Source organism: Oncorhynchus mykiss, chromosome 25 (assembly GCF_057628025.1).
Source record: "Oncorhynchus mykiss isolate SJ-2025 chromosome 25, ASM5762802v1, whole genome shotgun sequence".
NCBI classification, from domain to species: domain Eukaryota; kingdom Metazoa; phylum Chordata; class Actinopteri; order Salmoniformes; family Salmonidae; genus Oncorhynchus; species Oncorhynchus mykiss.
This window is the reverse complement of record NC_143046.1, coordinates 52,323,423-52,347,834: the sequence shown is the minus strand read 5'-3', so window position 1 is coordinate 52,347,834 and position 24,412 is coordinate 52,323,423. Positions and strand designations below refer to the sequence as shown.

The 24,412-nt window shown below is 45.3% G+C and overlaps 1 protein-coding gene and 1 long non-coding RNA gene across 3 annotated transcripts in view; one reads left to right on the top strand and one right to left on the bottom strand.

Moving 5' to 3' along the window:
• LOC110504178 (uncharacterized) overlaps window positions 1-24,199 on the bottom strand; it is a 27,918-nt gene extending 3,719 nt beyond the window's left edge. Inside the window, exons 1-2 of the mRNA XM_090220490.1 lie at window positions 23,426-24,199; window positions 22,175-22,180 (exon numbers count right to left, since the gene is read on the bottom strand). Of these exons, the coding sequence (XP_090076616.1) occupies window positions 22,175-22,180; window positions 23,426-24,199 (780 nt within the window). The remainder of the gene's footprint in view (window positions 1-22,174; window positions 22,181-23,425) is intronic.
• LOC149972040 (uncharacterized) lies at window positions 16,251-24,412 on the top strand. Of its 2 annotated transcripts, XR_016491877.1 has the most exons (3): window positions 16,543-17,357; window positions 19,893-20,017; window positions 22,358-24,412. It is a non-coding gene; the product is annotated as an uncharacterized LOC149972040 (long non-coding RNA). The 2 variants fall into 2 exon arrangements; XR_016491878.1 differs by lacking the exon at window positions 19,893-20,017 and having other exon boundaries at window positions 16,251-17,357.

Genomic DNA, 24,412 nt, shown 5'->3' with positions numbered 1-24,412 from the left:
GGATCTGAATCTCAAGCCTGCAGGAAATCAGGTGGTTCAACATACTGAGATGACGAGAGGCTTCAGACCATGCCCATTGGACCATCTTTAGGATTCTTTCTCACTTAACACCAATCTTATTAGGAATGTAACTTTGTGCAGAAGATGTTACTATAGTGTTATTTAGAAGAAAAAAAGTGTACTTTGTCAGGTGCCAAAAGGATGACGGGATGTCTCCCTGCTCCAGTGAGCTCTGCTGGCAGGTCTTGCTCACTGTTGGGAGGAACGGGAGCCAAATTAGAGAAAAAATATCTATGGTTGTTCAGCAATGAAACATTCATGGCATAATGGGGATTGTCCTTTCCTGTGAAAAGAATAACAATAGCTGGGGTTTACTTTCTCACTTTTAGATAATGTAATACAATCTTTAAACCCATCAGAAGTGTAGTGCTTACCTCCATGAAAATATTCAGCCCTGTTATTTTGGGCTGTATTGTCCCAATGTTGACCACTAGTTCCAACTTGTGATGAGTTCTTGATGAAATTATCAAGTCAACATTTTGTTAGACATTTCAGAGATAGCATTAACAATTGTACATGAGACAGTGCTTCCAGATATTGAGGTATCTTCCTTCTGAGGTATGTAAAAAAAATCTGGTGTGTGAGTACTCACATGAAAGGTATCCATGATTCTTGATTAAGCCAATCGTGTATGTGATTACCATCCTATGGGTCAGGAGCAGGAATTATTGCTACACAGCTTTCAGGCAACTTTATGTCTTGGGCCTAGATGAATCATTGAAATACAAGAAATATTGTGAATTTGTGATGCATAATTGCATTGTAATTTGGAATATTCCATCAAAGTTGTTTGTTTTGACAGTCAAAACAACTAACTAACTCTTACGATAAATCACTTGACGTGAGTAACTTGAATTGCCGGAAATAGCTATTATATATTCTGACCTAGACACTGACTTGTGCAATGCCTAATGCATAATCTATGCATGTTATTGGCTCATCATAGTATATAGCAGAGGGTCTCATAGTCCAAAAACAGCATTGGCCATTGGATTGCTCAGTCAAAACAACAAACTTTTACGATTAATCACTTGACTGGAGTAACTTGAGTTCGGAACTAAAACATTAAAAGTAGGCTATAGCTTTACTCATATCCTTACCTTGGACAAGCGTATCTAAAAGGCCTATCCAGTCGTGCGTGAAGATACCTTTAGGCAGATGAATGCGCGGGACGGTTTGAGACACTATCGGTATTGTGAATCTGTCACACTGATATAAAAGCACGTTTTCATTTATAATTTACACTGTAGAATGACCTACAAGCCAATCAGAATCGAGTTTTGAACAATACGGTGTGTTCCATGTAACGTCACAAACATATTCGGCCACTTGCGTCACAGATTACAGTCACTGAACGTGGGTTTAATAGCTATATTGGCTATATGTACATTATATGCACATCGTATTGTATTGAGATTACATTTACTGCCCCACTGAAACTATTTAGCCGAATCCTATGATGATCATGTGTCAAATGTCAGAATCATGGCACATGAAAACATAATGAAATTGACTGCAGATTATAAAATTCACTGTGACACAATAAACCCACTGGGCATCAATGTTGGTTCAATGGAATTACGTTGAACCAACGTGGAATAAAAATTGAATTGATGTATGTGCCCATTGGGAAGTGATCGATTTGAAATGATTGAATGCATACAGTATTACAAAGAAAGAGGGAAAAAATTGCTTCTAAAAACTTTTGAAAAAGTCTAATTTCCCTGGGCCACCCATACGTAAAATGTATGTACGCATTACTTTAAATCGTTTTGGATGAAAGAGCATGCTTTCAAATCTCTGACTCTCACACATATTTACAATCTCACGATGTTTATTTCTGGCACTTTCACGTTTGCGGGATTTTGTTTAGTAAATGGTGCGCTGGAGAGCTCCATGAAATCAGCGACATTAACGGTTCCAAATCGAGCAAAACGCTTCAAATTAAAAGTCCATCGTTTACTTGAACACATCACAAATTGTAGTACATTTCCCTGTTTCAAGATGGGTTATGTTTCGTTTCTCTGACCTCTGAAAGGTAATTTAGGTTTTCAATGTTCTTTATTAAATAATATCTGGAATAATAGTTTAATTTCCTTTCCACTTGATGGCACTATCCCCTATGGTACTCCCTGTCAGGGGTCTGAGGATTCTGAAACAAAATAGTTTAGGCTCTTGAAACGTATCGGTGCGTTGGTAGATGTGCTGTACATTGTTATAAACACTTATTACACTGCTATAGACATTTATTATCAATGTCATTCACTGTTATAAACACATATTACATTATAAATGATGATCCTGTGAAGAGCATGTAGATCCCAACACCAGGGTTGTGGGTTCGATTCCCGGGACAACCCATACGTAAAATGTATGTGCAAATGACTAAGTTGCTTTGGATGAAAGCATCTGCTAAATGGCATATATTATGATTACATTGTTTAAACAACAGGCCTACAATGTGAAAGTCTATTGCTTTTTCAAATGAATATTTGTGTTGGAACTTGACATCAGTTGGAAAGGCAGCACATGTATCTGTTTATGTTTCCCTTCCAATGAGCTTATCATATAAACTACAACGCGAAAAATACGTAATCATGTCAGCACAGGTAACAGCTGTTTACAGTCTTTCTTTAGTTTTTCATTCTTACTCTTCCCAATTCACATAAACTATATGTCTTTATTTCCCATGGGCTTCACCAGAGTACCCCCTAGTGGCTGGAATACAAGTGTATTAAACCTCTTACAACACCCCCCGTCATTAACTAAGTGTTGTTCCAAACATTTCACTGGCCTCAAAACAAACAGAAGATGTAAGTACTGGTCATGAGAACAACAGAGAAGTCTGGCCTAACAGCCATATAACTATCCAGACTGTCCAGTCTGCCTTTATGGGCAAAGACGAAACCCCCACTAAGCATCATCACACTGTGATTAGTAAAGGTAAACGAGAAAATATATACACATCAGAACATCTCTAGTTGGTATCCTGATAAGAGCTTGGCAGCCCTAAAGTGTTATAGGTTAGAATGTCTCTGGGCCTCCTCTTTTTTTGTTTTTTTATTTCACCTTTATTTAACCAGGTAAGCAAGTTGAGAACAAGTTCTCATTTACAATTGCGACCTGGCCAAGATAAAGCAAAGCAGTTCGACACATACAACGACACAGAGTTACACATGGAGTAAAACAAACATACAGTCAATAATACAGTATAAACAAGTCTATATACGATGTGAGCAAATGAGGTAAGATAAGGGAGGTAAAGGCAAAAAAAGGCCATGGTGGCAAAGTAAATACAATATAGCAAGTGAAACACTGGAATGGTAGATTTGCAGTGGAAGAATGTGCATAGTAGAAATAAAAAATAATGGGGTGCAAAGTAGCAAAATAAATAAAACAAATAGAATAAATACAGTAGGGAAAGAGGTAGTTGTTTGGGCTAAATTATAGGTGGGCTATGTACAGGTGCAGTAATCTGTGAGCTGCTCTGACAGCTGGTGCTTAAAGCTAGTGAGGGAGATAAGTGTTTCCAGTTTCAGAGATTTTTGTAGTTCGTTCCAGTCATTGGCAGCAGAGAACTGGAAGGAGAGGCGGCCAAAGAAAGAATTGGTTCTGGGGGTGACCAGAGAGATATACCTGCTGGAGCGCGTGCTACAGGTGGGTGATGCTATGTTGACCAGCGAGCTGAGATAAGGGGGGACTTTACCTAGCAGGATCTTGTAGATGACATGGAGCCAGTGGGTTTGCCGACGAGTATGAAGCGAGGGCCAGCCAACGAGAGCGTACACGTCGCAATGGTGGGTAGTATATGGGGCTTTGGTGACAAAACGGATGGCACTGTGATAGACTGCATCCAATTTGTTGAATAGGGTATTGGAGGCTATTTTGTAAATTACATCGCCGAAGTCGAGGATTGGTAGGATGGTCAGTTTTACAAGGGTATGTTTGGCAGCATGAGTGAAGGATGCTTTGTTGCGAAATAAGAAGCCAATTCTAGATTTATCTTTGGATTGGAGATGTTTGATGTGGGTCTGGAAGGAGAGTTTACAGTCTAATCAGACACCTAGGTATTTGTAGTTGTCCACTGTTTGACCGCTGACCCATTACAGATGCAGGCAATGAGGCAGTGATCACTGAGATCAGAGCCGTCCAGAGTAGTGATGTTGACAGGCGGGCAGGTGCAGGCAGCGATCGGTTGAAGAGCATGCATTTAGTTTTACTTGTATTTAAGAGCAATTGGAGGCCACGGAAGGAGAGTTGTATGGCATTGAAGCTTGCCTGGAGGGTTGTTAACACAGTGTCCAAAGAAGGGCCAGAAGTATACAGAATGGTGTCGTCTGTGTGGAGGTGGATCAGAGACTCACCAGCAGCAAGAGCAACATCATTGACGTATACAGAGAAGAGAGTCGTTCCAAGAATTGAACCCTGTGGCACCCCCATAGAGACTGCCAGAGGTCCAGACAACAGACCCTCCGATTTGACACACTGAACTCTATCAGAGAAGTAGTTGGTGAACCAGGCGAAGCAATCATTTGAGAAACCAAGGCTGTCGAGTCTGCCGTTGAGGATGTGGTGATTGACAGAGTCGAAAGCCTTGGCCAGATCAATGAATACGGCTGCACAGTAATGTTTCTTTTCAATGGCGGTTAAGATATCGTTTAAGACCTTGAGCGTGGCTGAGGTGCACCCATGACCAGCTCTGAAACCAGATTGCAAAGAAGAGAGGGTATGGTGATATTCGAAATGGTCGGTAATCTGTTTGTTGACTTGGCTTTCGAAGACCTTAGAAAGGCAGGGTAGGATAGATATAGGTCTCTAGCAGTTTGGGTCAAGAGTGTGTCCCCCTTTGAAGAGGGGGATGGCCGCAGCTGCTTTCCATTCTTTGGGAATCTCAGATGACACGAGAGGTTGAACAGGCTAGTAATAGGGGTGGCAACAATTTCGGCAGATAATTTTAGAAAGAAAGGGTCCAGATTGTCTAGCCCGGCTGATTTGTAGGGGTCCAGATTTTGCCGCTCTTTCAGAACATCAGCTGACTGGATTTGGGAGAAGGAGAAATGGGGAAGGCTTGGGCGAGTTGCTGTGGGGGGTGCAGTGCTGTTGTCCGGGGTAGGGGTAGCCAGGTGGAAAGCATGGCCAGCCGTAGAAAAATGCTTATTGAAATTCTCAATTATTGTGGATTTACCAGTGGTGACAGTGTTTCCTATCTTCAGTGCAGTGGGCAGCTGGGAGGAGGTGTTCTTATTCTCCATGGACTTTACAGTGTCCCAGAACTTTTTTGAGTTAGTGTTGCAGGAAGCAAATTTCTGCTTGAAAAAGCTAGCCTTGGTTTTTCTAACTGCCTGTGTATAATGGTTTCTAGCTTCCCTGAAAAGCTGCATATCACGGGGGCTGTTCGATGCTAATAAAGAACGCCATAGGATGTTTTTGTGTTGGTTAAGGGCAGTCAAGTCTGGGGAGAACCAAGGGCTATATCTGTTCATGGTTCTACATTTCTTGAATGGGGCATGCGTATTTAAGATGGTTAGGAAGGCATTAAAAAAAATAACCAGGCATCCTCTACTGACGGGATGAGATTAATATGCTTCCAGGATACACCGGGCAGGTCGATTAGAAAGGCCTGCTCGCTGAAGTGTTTCAGGGAGCGTTTGACAGTGATGAGTGGAAGTCGTTTGACCGCTGACCCATTACGGATGCAGGCAATGAGGCAGTGATCACTGAGATCTTGGTTGAAGACAGCAGAGGTGTATTTAGAGGGCAAGTTGGTTAGGATGATATCTATGAGGGTGCCCGAGTTTAAGGCTTTGGGGAGGTACCTGGTAGGTTCATTGATAATTTGTGTGAGAGTGAGGGCATCAAGCTTAGATTGTAGGATGGCTGGGGTGTTAAGCATGTTCCAGTTTAGGTCACCTAGCAGCACAAGCTCTGAAGATAGATGGGGGGCAATCAGTTCACATATGGTGTCCAGAGCACAGCTGGGGGCAGAGGGTGGTCTATAGCAGGCGGTAACGGTGAGAGACTTGTTTTTAGAGAGGTGGATTATTAAAAGTAGAAGTTCAAATTGTTTGGGTACAGACCTGGATAGTAGGACAGAACTCTGCAGGCTATCTTTGCAGTAGATTGCAACACCGCCCCCTTTGGCAGTTCCATCTTGTCTGAAAATGTTGTTAGGGATGAAAATGTCAGAATTTTTGGTGGTCTTCCTAATCCTGGATTCAGACACAGCTAGAACATCCGGGTTGGCAGAGTGTGCTAAAGCAGTGAATAAAACAAACTTATGGAGGAGGCTTCTAACGTTAACATGCATGAAACCAAGGATGTTACGGTTACAGAAGTCATCAAAAGAGAGCACCTGGGGAATAGGTGTGGAGCTAGGCACTGCAGGGCCTGGATTCACCTCTACATCACCAGAGGAACAGAGGAGGAGTAGGATAAGGGTACGGCTAAAAGTAATGAGAATTGGTCGTCTAGAACGTCTGGAACACAGAGTAAAAGGAGGTTTCTGGGGGCGATAAAATAGCTTCAAGGTATAATGTACAGACAAAGGTATGGTAGGATGTGAATACAGTGGAGGTAAACCTAGGTATTGAGTGATGATGAGAGAGATATTGTCTCTAGAAACATCATTGAAACCAGGAGATGTCATCGCATGTGTGGGTGGTGGAACTGAAAGGTTGGATAAGGTATAGTGAGCAGGACTAGAGGCTCTACAGTGAAATAAGCCAATAAACACTAACCATAACAGCAATGGACAAGGCATATTGACATTAAGGAGAGGCATGCTTAGTCGAGTGATCAAAAGGTTCCAGTGAGTAGTGAGGTTGGTTGGGGCCACGGCGATTCAGACAGCCAGCCGGGCCATCGGCAGCAAGCCAGCACAGGACGGAGGTCTGCTTCTAGCCACCTCGTGCACCTCCGTCGGTAGGATTAGTGGGGCTCCGTGTGGTAGAGGGGATCAATCCAATTCGCAAAAAAAATAGATACAGTTATAGAGGCCCAAGAAAAAATAAAAAATTTGTCCGATAGATCTATTCAGATAGCAGCCGATAAGTCAGCTAACGATTAGCGGACCGAAGATGGGCGTTCAGGTAACGTCGCGACGGAGGAGCCAGCTGGACAACTCCCTCGGGCAGATAACGTCGGTAGTCCAGTTGTGAAGGCCTGGTGGGGCTCCACTTTGGCAGTAAAACGGGTCCTGGTAGGTGATTGTAGCCCAGGAGTGGCTGATGGAGCTCTTCAGCTGGCTTGCTCCGGAATAATTGATGTTTGCTCAGGGATCGACGTAAGCCTCTAGTCACACGGAAAGCAGCTAGCTAGCTGCGAGATCAAGGTATAAATGTCCAGAGCTTGCGGCTAGAATCCGGGGACATGGAAAGAAAAATAGGTCCGGCACGCTCTGGTCCGAGCCGCGCCGTACAAAACTGGCAATAGATTCCAGAGCCAAAGGATAGCTGATGACTACAAACAGTGGCTAGCCAAACACTAACGATTAGCCAGCAAATAAGCTGGTTAGCTTCTGGCTAGCCTCTGGCCAGCTTCTGGTTAGCTTCTGGCTAGCTTCTGGCTAGCTTCTGGTTAGCTTCTGTGGAGGATTACAGATTTGAGGTAAATAATACTTCCTTTTTTTAAATAAATTGGTGAGGTTGCAGGAGAGTGTTTTTAAATTGAGTTTATGGAAAAAATATATATATATAAAAAGACATGCGAAGAAAGTTGAACATATATATATATATACGGGACACGACAAGACGAGGACAAAAGACTGCTATGCCATCTTGGTGACAAAAAAAACACACAAAAAAAGCCGGGCTAAAAGGCGGGGCAAGGTCATGGGTGACCCCAATGAATCCGTGTCCACTTCATCATGAGATGATTGAGACTCTGAGCCCTTAGCTGTTTCCATATTTACCCCAGTCCTCTCCGGGCTCTCTTTGAGGACTGGCTGGCACTCCTTCACAGTGAAGTTTCTATCAGTCTGACCCCGTTCCTCACTATTATCTGATACAAGTTGTGTGCTACTCTGTCTGCTCTCTTCATCCCTACGTGGCCTATTGATGAATACTGGATAAGAATCCTCATCTGAGCTCTCAGACTCAACTCTCTCCCAATTTTGCTGCTTTTGCTGGGGTGGTTCCCTTCTCCACAGACATCTACCCGGGCCCTGCCTGTACCCCTCTCATGTTTGACCTTATAGACAGGGCTGTCATCACATTTCCTGGTTACCACCACATGTATTTGGTCCTCCTAGTGTGATCTTAGCTTTTCCGGCCCCCCACGTTCTGACATGTTCCTCACCGGTACACAATCCCCTGAGACCAGAACCCAACTCATTTTCTTCCGATCGTAGTAGGCTTTTCCCTTTGCTGTTGATTTCTCCATGTTTCTACTGGCGATGTCATAGGCTTCAATCATCTGTTGCTGCCACTTCTTAGCATAATCCTGGTATGATTTCTCCTGTTCCTTTATCTGTAACCCAAAGACAAGGTCAACAGGTAGCAGTGGAGCCCTTCCAAATAGCAGGAAATACGGTGAGAACACAGTAGCATCACTGGTGGTACAATTATATGCATGAATGACCTTGTTCAGATAATCACCCCAGTTGGCCATTTTCTCTTCATCTAGTGTGTGCAACATTGACAACAGTGTACGGTTAAATCTCGGAATTGGCAATTCCCGTACAGTTCTGCAAGGCTCTTTGCTGCAATTTTTCCTGACTTATTTCTGGTGGGGTAGGCTTGTGCAAATTGTGCAAATTTTGTAAAGTTATCTAAAATAACTCAAATGTACTCGTAGCCCCCTCTGCTTTTCTCCAAATGCACATAGTCAATTGGAATCATCTGGAAAGGAGCTGTAGCTCGTACATGTTGCATTGAGGCCCTAGTTATTACACTGGGTTTCTTTTGTTTGATACACTTACACACTTTGGTGATAAAGTGTTCAATGTCATGTTGCATGTGCGGCCAATAAAAGCATCCTCGTCAAATCAAATCAAATGTATTTGTCACATACACATGGTTAGCAGATGTTAATGCAAGTGTAGCGAAATGCTTGTGCTTCTAGTTCTGACCATGCAGTAATATCTAACAAGTAATATAACCTAACAATTTCACAACAACTACCTTATACACACAAGTGTAAAGGAATGAATACGAATATGTACATAAAAATATATAAATGAGTGATGGCCGAACGGCTTAGGCAAGATGCAGTAGATGGTATAGAGTACAGTATATACATATGAGATGAGTAATGTAGGGTGTGAAAACATTATATGAAGTGGCATTGTTTTAAATGGCTAGCGCTAAGTTCAACACTCTTTCTGTTCCTAGATGGGCCATTTTAGTGTGTAAGTACTTGGAAATCAGTGTTCTATACTGACTTGGTACCACACCTTGTGTCCTTTTTGCTGTTTTCCTTTGTAAAAATCCATCTGGTGAAGCATGGAGCCTGTTCCACTCTTGCAGTAACTGTTTGACTTTGTATGACTCTTGTTGACATTCTGTTGGTTTAGGCTTAGTCCTTTGACTTTTCAGTTCCAAGATTCTCGATACAGCCTCATCCTTTAACTGAGCCTGCATGATATCGTGTGGAGACGGTCGGTCTGTAACTGTTCCCCCCCACCATGACAGCTCATCTTGCACTGATGGCCTTAGTGTGACCGTGGATATCCGCGTTACACGGTCATTCTGTTGTATCTGAACATCATTGAGTGTTGCTTTTACCATTTCAAGTGAGTGTTTCTCTATTGTGGAAGGACCACCAGAGGGCAGGCTGGGCTCATGGATAGTAGCCCAACAAGGCATGGGAGACAAAGTAACCAGAGGCAATTAAGCACAGCTGACGGTACTAATGACATACTCTCCTTCCCCTATAAGAGAGAGAATGGAACCAGCAGAGAGGGGGGAAAACTATCTCTGGAAGATGGCCACCGAGAGAGAGGAGCTATCCAGGAAGAACCACTAAGACGGTGACAATCCCGTGACTTTTTGTTGTAGTTTAAAGATAATCCTATTATGTTCTGGTTTCATCTGGAGAAGAAGATGTATGTTTTTCCTTGGAAGATTTTCATTGATTATGTTGGAGTGTTTGTGTTGACCCAATGCCCTCAATAGAGAACTGTGTTCAATCAAGAAAACTTACTCCTGACTCGTTTATTCCACCTTCCCGCTTTAGAGTGACGCCCAATTACTTGGTCCGCTCACACTATGTATTCTTCCATGTAATGTTCAGCATGCAAAGGAGAGTGTGACAGAAAGTCTTTGTAAGTGTTTATCTTTCCAGGACAATACTTCTGTGTGAGATTAAAGTCAGACAGCTCTGCCACCCAGCGATGACCGATGGCATTCAGTCTTGCTGTAGTTAGTACATATGTCAAGGGGTTATTATCACTGTACACTGTCACAGAGGGAGCATAAAATAGGACATCTCGGAATCGCTCAGTCACTGCCCATTTGGGGGCCAAGAATTCCAGTTTCCCTGAGTGAAGGTGATTGTTTCTCTTTGGTTGAGTCAGGGTGCGGGAGCCATATCCAATGACTCTCAGTTTGCCAATTTGTCATTGGAATAACACCCCTCACAATCCCTCTTCGGAGGCATGAACATGCAGGATAAAAGGCTCCTTGAAATCTGGGTAAGCATGCACAGGTGGATTAGTCAACACACTCACCAAGTGTTCTAATGCTCTCTGGTGAGCATCCTCCCATATAACTTTCTGGTGGGGGCAGAGCCTGTACCGACTGCACAGCTACCTTGGTCCTTCGCTTCCCAGAAGCTGGGGTCTCCGACTTCACTGCTAGTAAGTCATAGAGACATTTAGCATGTTGTGAACAGTTCTGTACAAAACCCCTATAGTACCCTAGAAACCCCAGTAGTTTCCTCAACTCTCTCACGTTTGTTGGTGGCCTGTTTACCAGTTCTTGCACTGCTACAATTTCTTTAACATCCATTCTGTAACCCTCAGCAGAAATTATTTTTCCTAAATAACGGACCTCATTCTTGAATAGGTCACACTTATCAGCCCTGATGTAATGGGTGCGTGCTGGTGGCAGGGAAGTCAGGCGCAGGAGAGTGAACTTGGTATAAACGGAGAGATTTAATAAATGCTAAAAAAAACTCAGAACCAAAATATACACAAATAATAATAAAGGGTACAAAACCCGTTGCACACCAGACACATGACTTGCACTAACATACAACAAACAATCACCAACAATGACATGAGGGGAAAACAGAGGGTTAAATACACACCATGTAATTGATGGGATTGAAAGCAGGTGTGATGTAAGACCAGACAAAACCAATGGAAAATGAAAAATGGATCAGCGATGGCTAGAAGGTCGGTGACATCGACCACCGAACACCGCCCGAACAAGGAGAGGGACCAACATCAGCGGAAGTCATGACAGTACCACCCCCAGCTGCGCGTCGACACCGACCTCGGGGACAACCCGGAGGGCGAGGCGCAGGGCGATCCGGATGGAGACGGTGGAACTCTCGCAGCATAGAAGGATCCAACACGTCCTCCACCGGAACCCAGCATCTCTTCTCCGGACCATACCCCTCCCAGTCCACGAGGTACTGAAGGCCCCTCACCCGACGTCTCCAATCCAGTATGGAACGAACAGAGTACGCCGGGGCCCCATCGATGTTCAGAGAGGGTGGAGGAACTTCCCGTACCTCAGACTCCTGGAGCAGGCCAGCCACCACCGGCCTGAGGAGAGACACATGGAACGAGGGGTTAATGCGGTAATCGGGGGGAAGCTGTAACCTGTAACATACCAAGTTCACTCTCCTCAGGACTTTAAATGGCCCTACAAACCGCAGACCCAGCATCCGACAGTGCAGGCGGAGGGGCAGGTTTTGAGTCGAGAGCCAGACCCGGTCCCCCAGTGCGAACACCGGGGCCTCACTGCGGTGACGGTCTGCGACCAACTTTCTGGTGCAGCACGGCCTGCTGAATGTGGACATGAGCGGCGTCCTATGTTTCCTCCGTGCTTCGGAACCAGTCATCCACCTCTGGAGCCTCGGTCTGACTCTGATTCCAAGGAGCCAGAACCGGCTGATAGCCCAATACACACTGGAAGGGAGAGAGGTTAGTGGAGGAGTGGCGGAGCGAGTTCTGGGCCATCTCTGCCCAGGTACGAACGCTGCCCACTCCCCTGGCCGGTCCTGGCAATAAGACCTCAGAAACCACCCACATCCTGGTTAACTCTCTCCACCTGCCCGTTACTCTCGGGGTAAAACCTGAGGTAAGGCTGACCGAGAACCCCAGACATTCCATGAACGCCCTCCAGACCCTCGACGTGAACTGGGGACCCTGGTCAGACACTCTATCGTCAGGCATCCCGTAGTGCCAGAAGACGTGAGTAAACAGGGCCTCCGCAGTCTGTAGGGCCGTAGAGAGACCGGGCAAAGGGAGGAGACGACAGGACTTAGAAAAAAGTACCACAACGACCAGGATCATGGTGTTACCCTGTGAAGGTCGGTTGTGAAATCCACCAACAGGGCAGGTGCCTAGGAGCCTTACACTGGGTGCACACCGAACAGGAGGAAACATAAACCCTCACATCCTTAGCCAAAGTGGGGCACCAGTACTTCCCACTAAGACAGCGCACCGTCCGGCCGATCCCAGGATGAACAAAGGAGGGTGACGTGTGGGCCCAATAGATCAGCCGGTTGCGGACAGCAGGCAGAACGTACAGACGCCCAGTTGGACACTGGAGGGGAGCGGGCTCTGCACGTGACGCCCGCTCAATGTCCGCTTCCAGCTCCCACACTACCGGCGCCACCAAGCAAGAGGCAGGGAGTATGGGAGTGGGATCCATGGGCCGCTCCTCTGTGTCATACAGACGGGACAATGTGTCTGCCTTAACGTTCTGGGAGCCTGGTCTGTAGGACAAGGTAAACACAATACGGGTAAAGAACATGGCCCACCTTGCCTGACGAGGATTCAGTCTCCTAGCTGCCTGGATGTACTCCAGGTTGCGGTGGTCAGTCAAGATGAGGAGAGGGTGTTTAGCCCCCTCAAGCCAATGCCTCCACGCCTTCAAAGCCTTAACCACAGCCAACAGCTCCCGGTCCCCCACATTGTTATTCCGCTCCGCCGGCTGAGCTTCTTCGAGAAGAAAGCACAGGGGCGGAGCTTCGGTGGCATGCCCGAGTGCTGAGAGAGCACGGCTCCGATCCCAGACCTCTTACGCGATCCCAGCCACCTCCACTATGAATACCAAAGAAGGATCCGGATGGGCCAGCACGGGAGCCGAGGTAAACAGAGCTCTCAGCTGCCCAGAAGCCCTGTCTGCCTCAACAGACCACTGCAGACGTACAGGACCACTCTTCAGGAGTGAGGTAATGGGAGCAGCCACCTGGCCAAAACCCCGGATAAATCTCCGGTATTAATTGGCAAACCCTAAAAATCGCTGCACCTCCTTTACAGTGGTGGGAGTCAGCCAATTACGGACAGCTGCTATGCGGTGACTCTCCATCTCCAACCCTGATGTGGAAATGCGATACCCTAGGAAGGACATGGACTGTTGAAAAAACAGGCATTTCTCAGCCTTGACGTACAGGTCATGTTCAAACAGTCGTCCAAGTACCTTGCGCACCAAGGACACATTCTTGGCGCGTGTAGCGGAGTATATCAGAATGTCATCGATATACACCACCACACCCTGCCCGTGCAGGTCCCTGAAAATCTCGTCTACAAAGGATTGGAAGACTGAGGGAGCATTCATCAACCCGTACGGCATGACGAGGTACTCATAATGCTCTGAGGTGGTACTCAACGCAGTCTTCCACTCATCTCCCTCTCGGATACGATCCAGATTGTACGCACTCCTGAGATCCAGTTTAGTGAAGCAGCGCGCCCCGTGAGAAAGAGACTGATTTTCTCATTGTGAACCCACTGCGTCTCCATGGCCAGGGAGATGGTGGCCTCTCTGATTAGCCCGGACCCTAATGGTCGACTTTCCAGAGCGTGAACCGGAAAAGGTCTATCCATGGGAATAATGGGGATTCCTAAACTATGTGCTAACTCTCTGTCAATAAAATTCCCAGCTGTGCCTGAATCGACGAACGCCTTATGCTGGGAATGCGGGGAGAACTCAGGGAAACAAACAGGTACAAACAGGTGAACAACAGAGGACTCTGGATGAGAGTGGTGCATACTCACCTGAGGTGTCGCCAGAGTGCCCTGCCTGCTGCCTCGACTCCCAGAGGAACCAACCCGGCACCGACCGGCAGTGTGCCCTCTGCAGCCACAGATGGTGCACGTGAATGCCTCTCCTCCAGCCTCCCTACTCGCAGCCCCTTCCAACTCCATGGCACCGGAGCGGGAGCGCTGGGAGATGGCACCGGAGCGGGAGCGCTGGGAGATGGAAGCGATAGAGCCCCCTCAGGATGTCCACAGATGACCAGCAGGTTATCCAACCGGATGGACATATCCGCCAGTTGGTCAAAGGTGGTGGTGGCATCCCTGCAAGCCAACTCCCGTCGGACGTCCTCACGAAAGCTGCATCGATAGTGGACGATGAGGGCCCTGTCGTTCCATCCGTCTCTGGCGGCCAAGGTCCGGAACTCCAGCGCAAAATCCTGTGCGCTCCTCATCCCCTGCCTCAGATGGAAAAGTCATTCACCCGCTGCTCTACTTTCGGGCGGATGGTCAAAGACAGCCCGGAAACGGCGGGTAAACTCCTCAAAGTGGTCCAATGCCGCGTCTTCCTCTCCCCACACGGCGTTTGCCCACTCCAGAGCTCTCCCTGAGAGGCAGGAGACGAGGGCGGAGACTCTCTCCCTTCCTGAGGGAGCTGGGTGAACAGTGGCCAGGTAAACTTCCAGTTGCAAAAGGAACCCCTGGCACTGTGCGGCCGTCCCATCATACTCCCTGGGAAGGGAGAGACGAATTCAACTGGAGCTGGATCCGGACGGGACCGGTAGAGATAACCCTGGTTGAGCTGGTCGAGGCGCTAGAGAGACAGGTCCATGGTCTGGACAAAGCGATCCATCATGGCACCGAGATGATGTAGCATAGCCACGTGTTCCTGGACGAGTTCCTGGACTCCTCTGACCAGGGTACCTGCTCCTGCTGACTCGATGGTAGGTGTCGGATACTGTTATGAGTGTGTATCGGAGGCGAAGTCAGGTGCAGGAGAGCAGAGTGTAGTGAACAGGCTCAATTTATTCTGGTTTAGAAAACAGCACAAAACTAACAACAAATGTGCCTAAAAACACGGAACATAGACAAAAATAAATGCCTGTAAAAAAATCCACAATATCCAAATACACGTAACACGAAACTATCCTACACAAAGACATGATGGGGAATAGAGGAATAAATACATATGAATTGATTGGGGAATGAAAACCAGGTGTGCAGGGAAAACGACAAAACAAATGGATACAACAAGGAGACAAGGAGAGGAGCTGACTTCGGCGGAAGTCGTGACAGTGTCCCTCTGCCCTCCAGTTTGACATGCTGCGCTCACTATCCACCACGCAACCCACAGTTAACATGGAGGTCTTGTTCAAGGTCAGGAAGTTCACAGAGGACTTAGAGCAGGAGGGTTGAGAGGTCCTGATTGGCAGGGGCTTTACTACTTATTCAGTCTTTCCTATCAAGACCCAACTCCAGTCAAATAGTAGCTACAGTATTACAACAGTATTACAACACTATGATCCTGCATTGGCAAGAATGATGGAGCATTTTAACCTACACACAGTTGTGCAATGGAATTGTGGGATTTTTGCATATCCCAACTCCCCCTGAGACACCCACAAGTGCCTTGCTCAAGAGCACAGCGACATCATTATGTGTTTTCCTACTTTGTCGGCTCTGGTATTTGAGCCAGCAAACTTTCGGTAACTGACCCAATAACAGGCTCAAACCTTGAGGCTACGTGCCGCTCCTTTGAATGTAGGATGACTCCCATAGTGGGTCCTGAATCCAGGTCAGCAGCACTACATTGCTGTGTGTCTGTATAGTTGAGGGTATATTAGGTTAGTAAAACATCAATTCAGTTCTGGTCCCCGAAGGGATCTCGATGTTGTTACACTTAGCCATGATCACCAAGCTACCCTGACTTAATAAAACCTGAATTCAAAAAGAAAAAGATGTGCTTGTCATTATTTTTATTTTAACTTATTACGTATTATAGTATGCCCACATCTCTGTCCACAACTTTTGTGTAAGGGGCAGACTCTACAGTTCCAGCCAATAGGGGGTACTCTGGTGAAGCCCATGGTAAATAAAGTTAATTGGGAAGCGTAAGAATGAAAGACTAAAAATACTGTAAACGGCTGTTACCTGTGCTGACAGGATTAAAAGTGAAGTAAACCGTACTTTTCGCGTTGTAGTTTATATGATAAGCTCATTGGAAGGGTAACAAATTTGGAGGCACCGCTGAGATTTATTTTCATGTGAGCACCGGCCCATATTCCTGGAACGGACAACGAGTGAGAGACATTGGGAGAGTAGCTAGCTAGCTAACGTTAGCAGACTAACCACCTAACGGAGTGTAGCTATCTTGCCATTGCCTGCATTGTCGTTGTTGATACGTGAACAGGACAATATGAGTCGAGAGAGGGAAACGTTGTTGGATGAAATCTAAAAGAGTTTATGGACTTTAACTGAGGACAATTTACAGCACTTGTGTGTAGTTGTGGAATAGGAGGTGTAGATGACTGAAGTAAAAGGAAAGATTGATGGAAGATTACTGTGAAAAGGAGGATTTAATGGAATCAGAGGATGAGGGAATGTCTTGGCTGCTTCAACTGAAAGACGAAATCAAAGGAATATCGGACTCGACGCCAACGAGGCAAGTGGACAGCAATATGGAACGCCGATTGAGTCTTTGGTGCCAAAAAGATACACGTAAATAACACTATTTGAAGCGTCAAATAACACTCTTTGACACTTCAAATGAGCTTCTTTACCAATCAGGACCTGAATATGTCTTCACGTCACATCATAATTTAACAAGTTCATTAATTTTGTACGTGGTTATTACACATTGATTACACTCTCACTCGTATTTCATGTCACAACGATTCACCGGTACGTATGCTATGAGTGATAGATTTTGTCACTGATGATCACATTTGTTTAAAGGTCGTTTGGACTCCGCCCAAGTCTCATGTACTGATGAAAGAGGTTCACTCAACTTCTGTTCTTCCGATGTAAAATGAGCTAGCTTGTTAACAATAGCAGCCCAATTTCTCGAAAACTGTAAATCTACCATCTCTGATTGCACCAGACTGCTGCTCACGGACAGAAGAGATGGACTTCAACTACCAATAGCCAGGTAACGTTAACTTAATGTTAGCTAACGTGAGCTATCTAACGTAGGTGTTGAGAGTGAGTGGTGTAACGGCTGCAAAAAAAGTAACTACATAATATAACACTGACGTTACCAAACTACCAACGGCGTTAGCTACCTAACGTTGGATCTGCCTACCATTGATATTGAACTGTACTCAAGATAGCTAGCCAAAGTTAATAGTTCATAATCTAACGTTAATTATGGAATCTATAAAACGTTAACTAGTTACTGCTGTACAGTAACGTTAGCTAGCTAGCGATGTTGAAAGAATATACTTTTTTTTAGCTAGTTTGTAGCTAAAGTACGTTCGTTAAAACTGCATCGCCTGTCAATGAACGGTTGTCTTCATGGGTCGGAGGCTCAGAGTTGGCACAGCTCGTGCCCAATCAAGACTGAAATATGGCACAGTTAGTCAAGAGTCAATGCCTGCAGGCCATTGTTACAGGATTAACAAATGATAATGTCATGGCAGAGATGAGAGTGCATCTCCAGAATATTAACACCAGTGATGAACTGTTACTTGAGAAAATGCAAATTGCCCAGGGCAATGAAAGCGAACGCATGCAAAAGGCCAGGATTTCCCGTAAGTTCACACCCACACGAGTGAACGCAGTACAGAGTGAGGATAACGGGGATAGCAGAGAGGAATGTGCACAGGCAGAGCCCTCACAGACCACAGTCTGAAAACAAAATAAGTATAATCCTCTCCTGAGTAAAATTGATGCGAGCCATGAAGCAACCAAAGAACTGACCTGTCAGGTTGCAGCATTAGTACAGTCAGTGCAGGGCCAGGGTGACCGTTCAGTTAGGAATCACTCCAACAGAAAACCAAGTCCAAACAACAGGGAGAAAATAAAATACAAAAGTTGTTATGAGACTGGTCAACAGACTGCCATCATTGCTACAAATGTGGCAGTGATAGCCATTGGGCAGTAGGATGTAGAATCAGGGGCAACGCACATCCATCGGGAAACGCCTGGGGGTCACAACCATGGAACAGGGAGTGACCTCAGATACATCTAGTTCCATCCAGTGTTGCAGTGGCTGCACTTCAAAGGTAGAGAGAATGTCAGAGTTGAAGTTGTGTTCATTGTGTCATAAAGCTGCCTATTGTTCCAAAGTGTGCCAACAGGATCATTGGAAACACCACCAACCTACATGTAAGATTGCCCGCAAGACTAACCACAACTCCCCTTGTCCCATGACACAGAGAGAGTGGGGGCCAACTACCCCAGCTACCACAGGACATTGTAATATAGCATAGCTCATTCGTGAAAAAGTGTTGAGTGTGGTGTTATATGGAGGGTGTAAAGACACATGGGCTCAGGTATCCATCATTACTGAGGAATGGAGAAAACATAATTTATTTGAACCGGACGTGAGAGTGATCTGGGGCCTGGACCTACAAAGTCAGGTTGTGAAAACATCAAAACGGCCATCTTGAAAAGTTAACATTACAGTAGTGAATACTACCAACATGACATCACCTTACAATGACAAACAGTGATAGGGACTTTACAGAGATTAGTAGCGTGTCACCTGGTTCCTGTGCCCAGTGGAGAAAAGGTTACTGTAGCACAGGTTCAGGACAGATCCCCACCGGAACCTGGCCCTGACAACTGCCAAATAGAGTGGTGGGACCCACCGGTAGAGGTTCAGCACTTGAGCCAAGACCAACAAGAATTAGTCAAACGGATGCTCAGAGAGGAATCAGCTGTTTTTGCCAAAGATGACAATGACATAGGGTGTATTGAAAATCTCAGAATGGAGATGTGCCACGCCCCTTGTATGCTGAGGTGAAAAGCCACCTTCAGGGGCTGCTGAACCAAAACTTCATCAGGAAGTCAACTTCCTCATACGTATCACCTTTGGTCTGCGTACAGAGAAATGATGGGATTTTAAGACTTTGTGTTGATTACAGAGGATTGAACAAGACGACTGTTCCGGACAGGCATACCCCGTATACAGGAAATAGTTGATGGTTTGGGAGAAAACTCATGGTTTACAGTTTTAGATCAAGGAAAGGCATACCACCAAGGCTTTGTGGGAGAGGAGTCCAGAAAATACACTGCCTTCAGCACCCCTTGGGCCTTATATGAAATGAATTTAATTCCCTTTGGCTTATCAAACAGTCCCTCTGCCTTCCAACGAAGCATGGAGGAAAGTTTAGAGGTAGAATCTGTGTATCATATTTGGATGACGTTCTTATTTTTAGTCAGTCATTAGAACAACATGGGGAAGATGTCCGTCAGGTACTAAGGCAGCAAAATAAATGGGGCATTAAACTCAGGGCTGATAAGTGTGACCTATTCAAGAATGAGGTCCGTTATTTAGGAAAAATAATTTCTGCTGAGGGTTACAGAATGGATGTTAAAGAAATTGTAGCAGTGCAAGAACTGGTAAACAGGCCACCAACAAACGGGAGAGAGTTGAAGAAACTACTGGGGTTTCTAGGGTACTATCGGGGTTTTGTACAGAACTTTTCACAACATGCTAATTGTCTCTATGACTTACTAGCAGTGAAGTCGGAGACCCCAGCTTCTGGGAAGCGAAGGACCAAGGTAGCTATGCAGTCGGGACAGGCTCTCCCCCATCAGAAAGTTATATGGGAGGATGCTCACCAGAGAGCATTAGAACACTTGGTGAGTGTGTTGACTAATCCACCTGTGCATGCTTACCCAGATTTCAAGAACCCTTTGATCCTGCATGTTGATGCCTCCGAAGAGGGATTGGGAGGGTGTTATACCAACGACAAAGTGGCAAACTGAGAGTCATTGGATATGGCTCCCGCACCCTAACTCAAACAGAGAGAAACTATCACCTTCACTCAGGGAAACGGAATTCTTGGCCCCCAAATGGGCAGTGACTGAGCGGTTCCGAGATGACCTATTTTATGCTCCCTCTATGACAGTGTACAGTGATAATACCCCCTTGACATATGTACTAACTACAGCAAGACTGAATGCCACCGGTCATCGCTGGGTGGCAGAGCTGTCTGACTTTAATCTCACACTGAAGTATCGTCCTGGAAAGATAAACACTGACTCAGACTTTCTGTCAAGCTCTCCTTTGCATGCTGAACATTACATGGAAGAATGCACAGAGAAACACTCACTTGGAATAGTAAAAGCAACACTCAATAATGTTCAGATACAACAGAATGACTGTAACGTGGATATCCACGGTCACACTAAGGCCATCAGTGCAAGATGAGCTGTCATGGTGGGGGCGAACAGTTACACACCGACACGGATACATTGGGGTCACCCATGACCTTGCCCCGCCGTTCAGCCCGGCAGAGGAGGCCCAGAGACATTCTAACCTATAACACTTTAGGGCTGCCAAGCTCTTATCAGGATACCAACTAGAGATGTTCTGATGTGTATATATTTTCTCATTTACCTTTACTAATCACAGAGTGATAATGTTTAGTGGGGGTTTCGTCTTTGCCCATAAAGGCAGACTGGACATGTCTAGATAGTTATATGGCTGTTAGGCCAGTTTTCTCTGTTGTTCTCGTGACCAGTACTTACATCTTCTGTTTGTTTTGAGGCCAGTGAAATGTTTGGAACACTTAGTTAATGCAGGGGGGGGGTGTTGTAAGAGGTTTAATACACTTGTATTCCAGCCACTAGGGGGTACTCTGGTGAAGCCCATGGGAAATAAAGAAATATAGTTTAAGTGAATTGGGAAGAGTAAGAATGAAAAACTAAAGAAAGACTGTAAACGGCTGTTACCTTTGCTGACATGATTAAAAGTGCAGTAAACCGTACTTTTCGCGTTGTAGTTTATATGATAAGCTCATTGGAAGAGTAACGTAAACAGGATGTACATAAATGGGCATAAACACGTGACACAGAAAATAAAAAAAGGACATTGAGGAATTCAAAATGAATCTAAATATATTTTGTTCTGTCTATGGAATACATTACATTTTTATATATATATATATATGTGTATAAAATATACTTGTCTGTACAGTAAGCAAATGTAGGAAATCCAAAATTCACAAAAATGTGTTTTTGTAATGTCTAAAATAAAATATATGTGTATAATATATACTTGTCAGTAAAGTAAAGCATTGCAGAAGCAATAAGCATTGTAAATGATGATAGAACACATGAAAGTAATGTAAACATGAGGACACTAAGGAGAGATTTAATTAAAATATCATATTTTAATAGATTCCAACTCTGGGCAATTGGCCTGTTGGACAAAACAAAAAAATGTTAACATTCTTGCTACTTCAGCCATTTGCTATGTTCAAGTAAAATCTCAGTTAATGATGAATGGATACAATTTGGAAGGATTTTCCAGAGTCATACCTCAGTAGGGTAGAGTGTCAGGTGGCACAACCATTGGTGCCATGAGGTCAAAGTGTGAAGGAGGGAGCAAGCCAGAGAGCTGTCTAGGAAGCAGTCCAGGCCCATGGCTTGGAGGCTTTGAGTTGGTCCCATCATTGTAATGCATTGTAGGGTATCTGCTGCCCCATAGACCTGCTGGTAGTGGGAAAGGTGTTAGCAGATCACCAGGGACATCTATGATTGGCTGACACAGTCTTGGTTAAACCACATGTATTCTAAAGCAATATTCACCTGCTTTCATAGAGTAAGGATTCACTCCTTTGGGGACACTGCCAGTATTCCCCTGATATCCATATGTCCCCATCGGTGGAGGTGGTGGTACACACTTGTTCTGTAAAACACATCAACAATTTTTCCAAATTGTTGGTAATATTATCACAGTTGAAATACAATGGTTGTTCACTGTTTTTAATTTAATTGAATTTAAGTATGTACCTCAGCCTTGGGCTCAGTTTTGTTAACCCATCTGTGCAGAGTTGGATCCCAGACAATCTGAGGAAGAAGATATTAGCAATGTGAAGCAAGCCACAATTATTTTGAAACAAAATCCACTCAATTGTCTCTACACAGAATATAGTGTTAAGAACCAGTTCCTAACAGATCTGTCTTTGTCCTCAGGTAGATGAACCTCCTTCTTATTAGCTCTTCCACTCCCAAAGACCCAGCTGAGCCAGCCTCCACTGTTATTGTGAACAGCAGGGGTCTCGGGCTCAGCCACCGGCCGGGTGCCAGTCTGGAACTGAGGGTTGGCATCGGAGTGTTCCGGCTTGGTGATGGACATCATAGCAGGATGCTCAACATATCTAAGTCGGACATCTGTAATAAGTGGGAGAAGTCAGGCCACTCTGCTCATGTCACCATACAGAACAATTACTGGCTGACAGATAGGAACGTCTTGCTCTGATACTCTGTTACAACCCAATCTTAACCTACACGCAGTCACAGGGATTACTGGGAGGTTACTCCAGGACACTGCCATCGCATTGTTTTGGTTGCAAAATCAACAATTCCTTGCATATTATGTGAGGGCTTACAAATTTGACCAATCGCCAAACTATTTCTGCATAAAATAGTCACAATATTATCATTGCATAGAACTGACCCATTAACCGAGTACAAAAAGAGGGCTCGCAATTTCAACCAATCACCGCACATTTACTGCATAATATGGTTTAATCAAGCCACACGTCAACACAGTTTTTTCCCTTGTCAGCGCATTTTTGCAACAAATGGACAAAACAATTGCACATTGCTATGCAAAATGTCATAATTGTCGCTGCAAAATCTAGCATATTTATCTGCAAATATTTTTAAAATCCATGCGAATCCTGGAGAGATTTAGGGAGTATGAAAATGTATACACTCACTACTGTAAGTCGCTCTGGATAAGAGCATTAGCTAAATGACTCAAATGTAAAAGTAAAATGTAGCTAAACCTGTTTTATGTAGAAAATGCATGAAAGTATTACAGATATACACTCACATGAGCCGTACATTTAACCTATCACAACTTATTCTCACGCTATCACAATGGTCATTTCTTTACTAATTAGGTAAGGTTAAGTGACCTCTTCTCTTGGAATAGAAATCCACAGGTGGAATACACGCTCCACCATCCCATTTCCACAGTGGTGCCACCATGGGGATGATGGGAGGTGGTTGTGGATGATTGTTTTCATTCTTCACAGGGACACTGGCTGTGAGGAGGATCTCCTCCCTCTCTGCAGGGACACTAGCCTTTGGGACGATCCACTCCCTGTGCGCAGGGACGCTGGCCTTTGGGAAGATTCCCTTTCTCTGCGCAGTGACACTGGTCATCAGGAGGATCAACTCCCTTTGTGCAGGGGTGAGTTGTGATGCTCTGAGCATCTTATTCTTCTGCGCAGTGATAGAAGCTGCTGGAAGAATCCCCTCCCTCTTTGTAGGGATGAGGCCTGATGCTCGGAGGATCCCCTCCCTATGTACAGGGATGAGGCCTGATGCTCTGAGGATCTCCTCCCTCTGCGCAGTGACACTGGCTGTTTGGAGGATCCCCTTCCTCCGTGCAGGGACACTGGCTGTTTGGAGGATCCCCTTCCCCTGTGCAGGGATGAGGCCTGATGCTCGGAGGATCTCCTCCCTCTCAGCAGGGACACTAGCCTTTGGGACAATCCCCTCCCTGTGCGCAGGGGCGTTCGCCATTGGGACGATTTCCTCCTTCTGCGCAGTGACACTGGCTGTTTGGAGGATCCCCTCCCTCCGTGCAGGGATGAGGCCTGATGATCGGAGGATCTCCTCCCTCTGTGCATTGATGCTGGCGGCTGAGAGAATCCCCTCCCTCTGTGAAGGGACACTGGCTGTTTGGAGGATACCCTTCCTCTGTGACGGGCTGAGGCTTGATGCTCGGACGATCTCCTCCCTCTGCACAGCAACTTCGGTTGCTGTGATGATCTGAAGGTATAATATAGAGCATATTGTCATTCCCTAAAAAATCAACTCAATAGGAAGGTGTTATTAATGTTTTGTTCACTCAGGGTAGATTAATCCCTAGCATATACTTTCATTTGTATGTGTACTGATACTGCAAATACACAAAGTATATTAATGTTATCTACAATATATTATAATACCATAAGCCTCTCTGCTGCAGGGGCATTTCCTACTACAATTTTAAACTGATTTTCTTCACTTTTA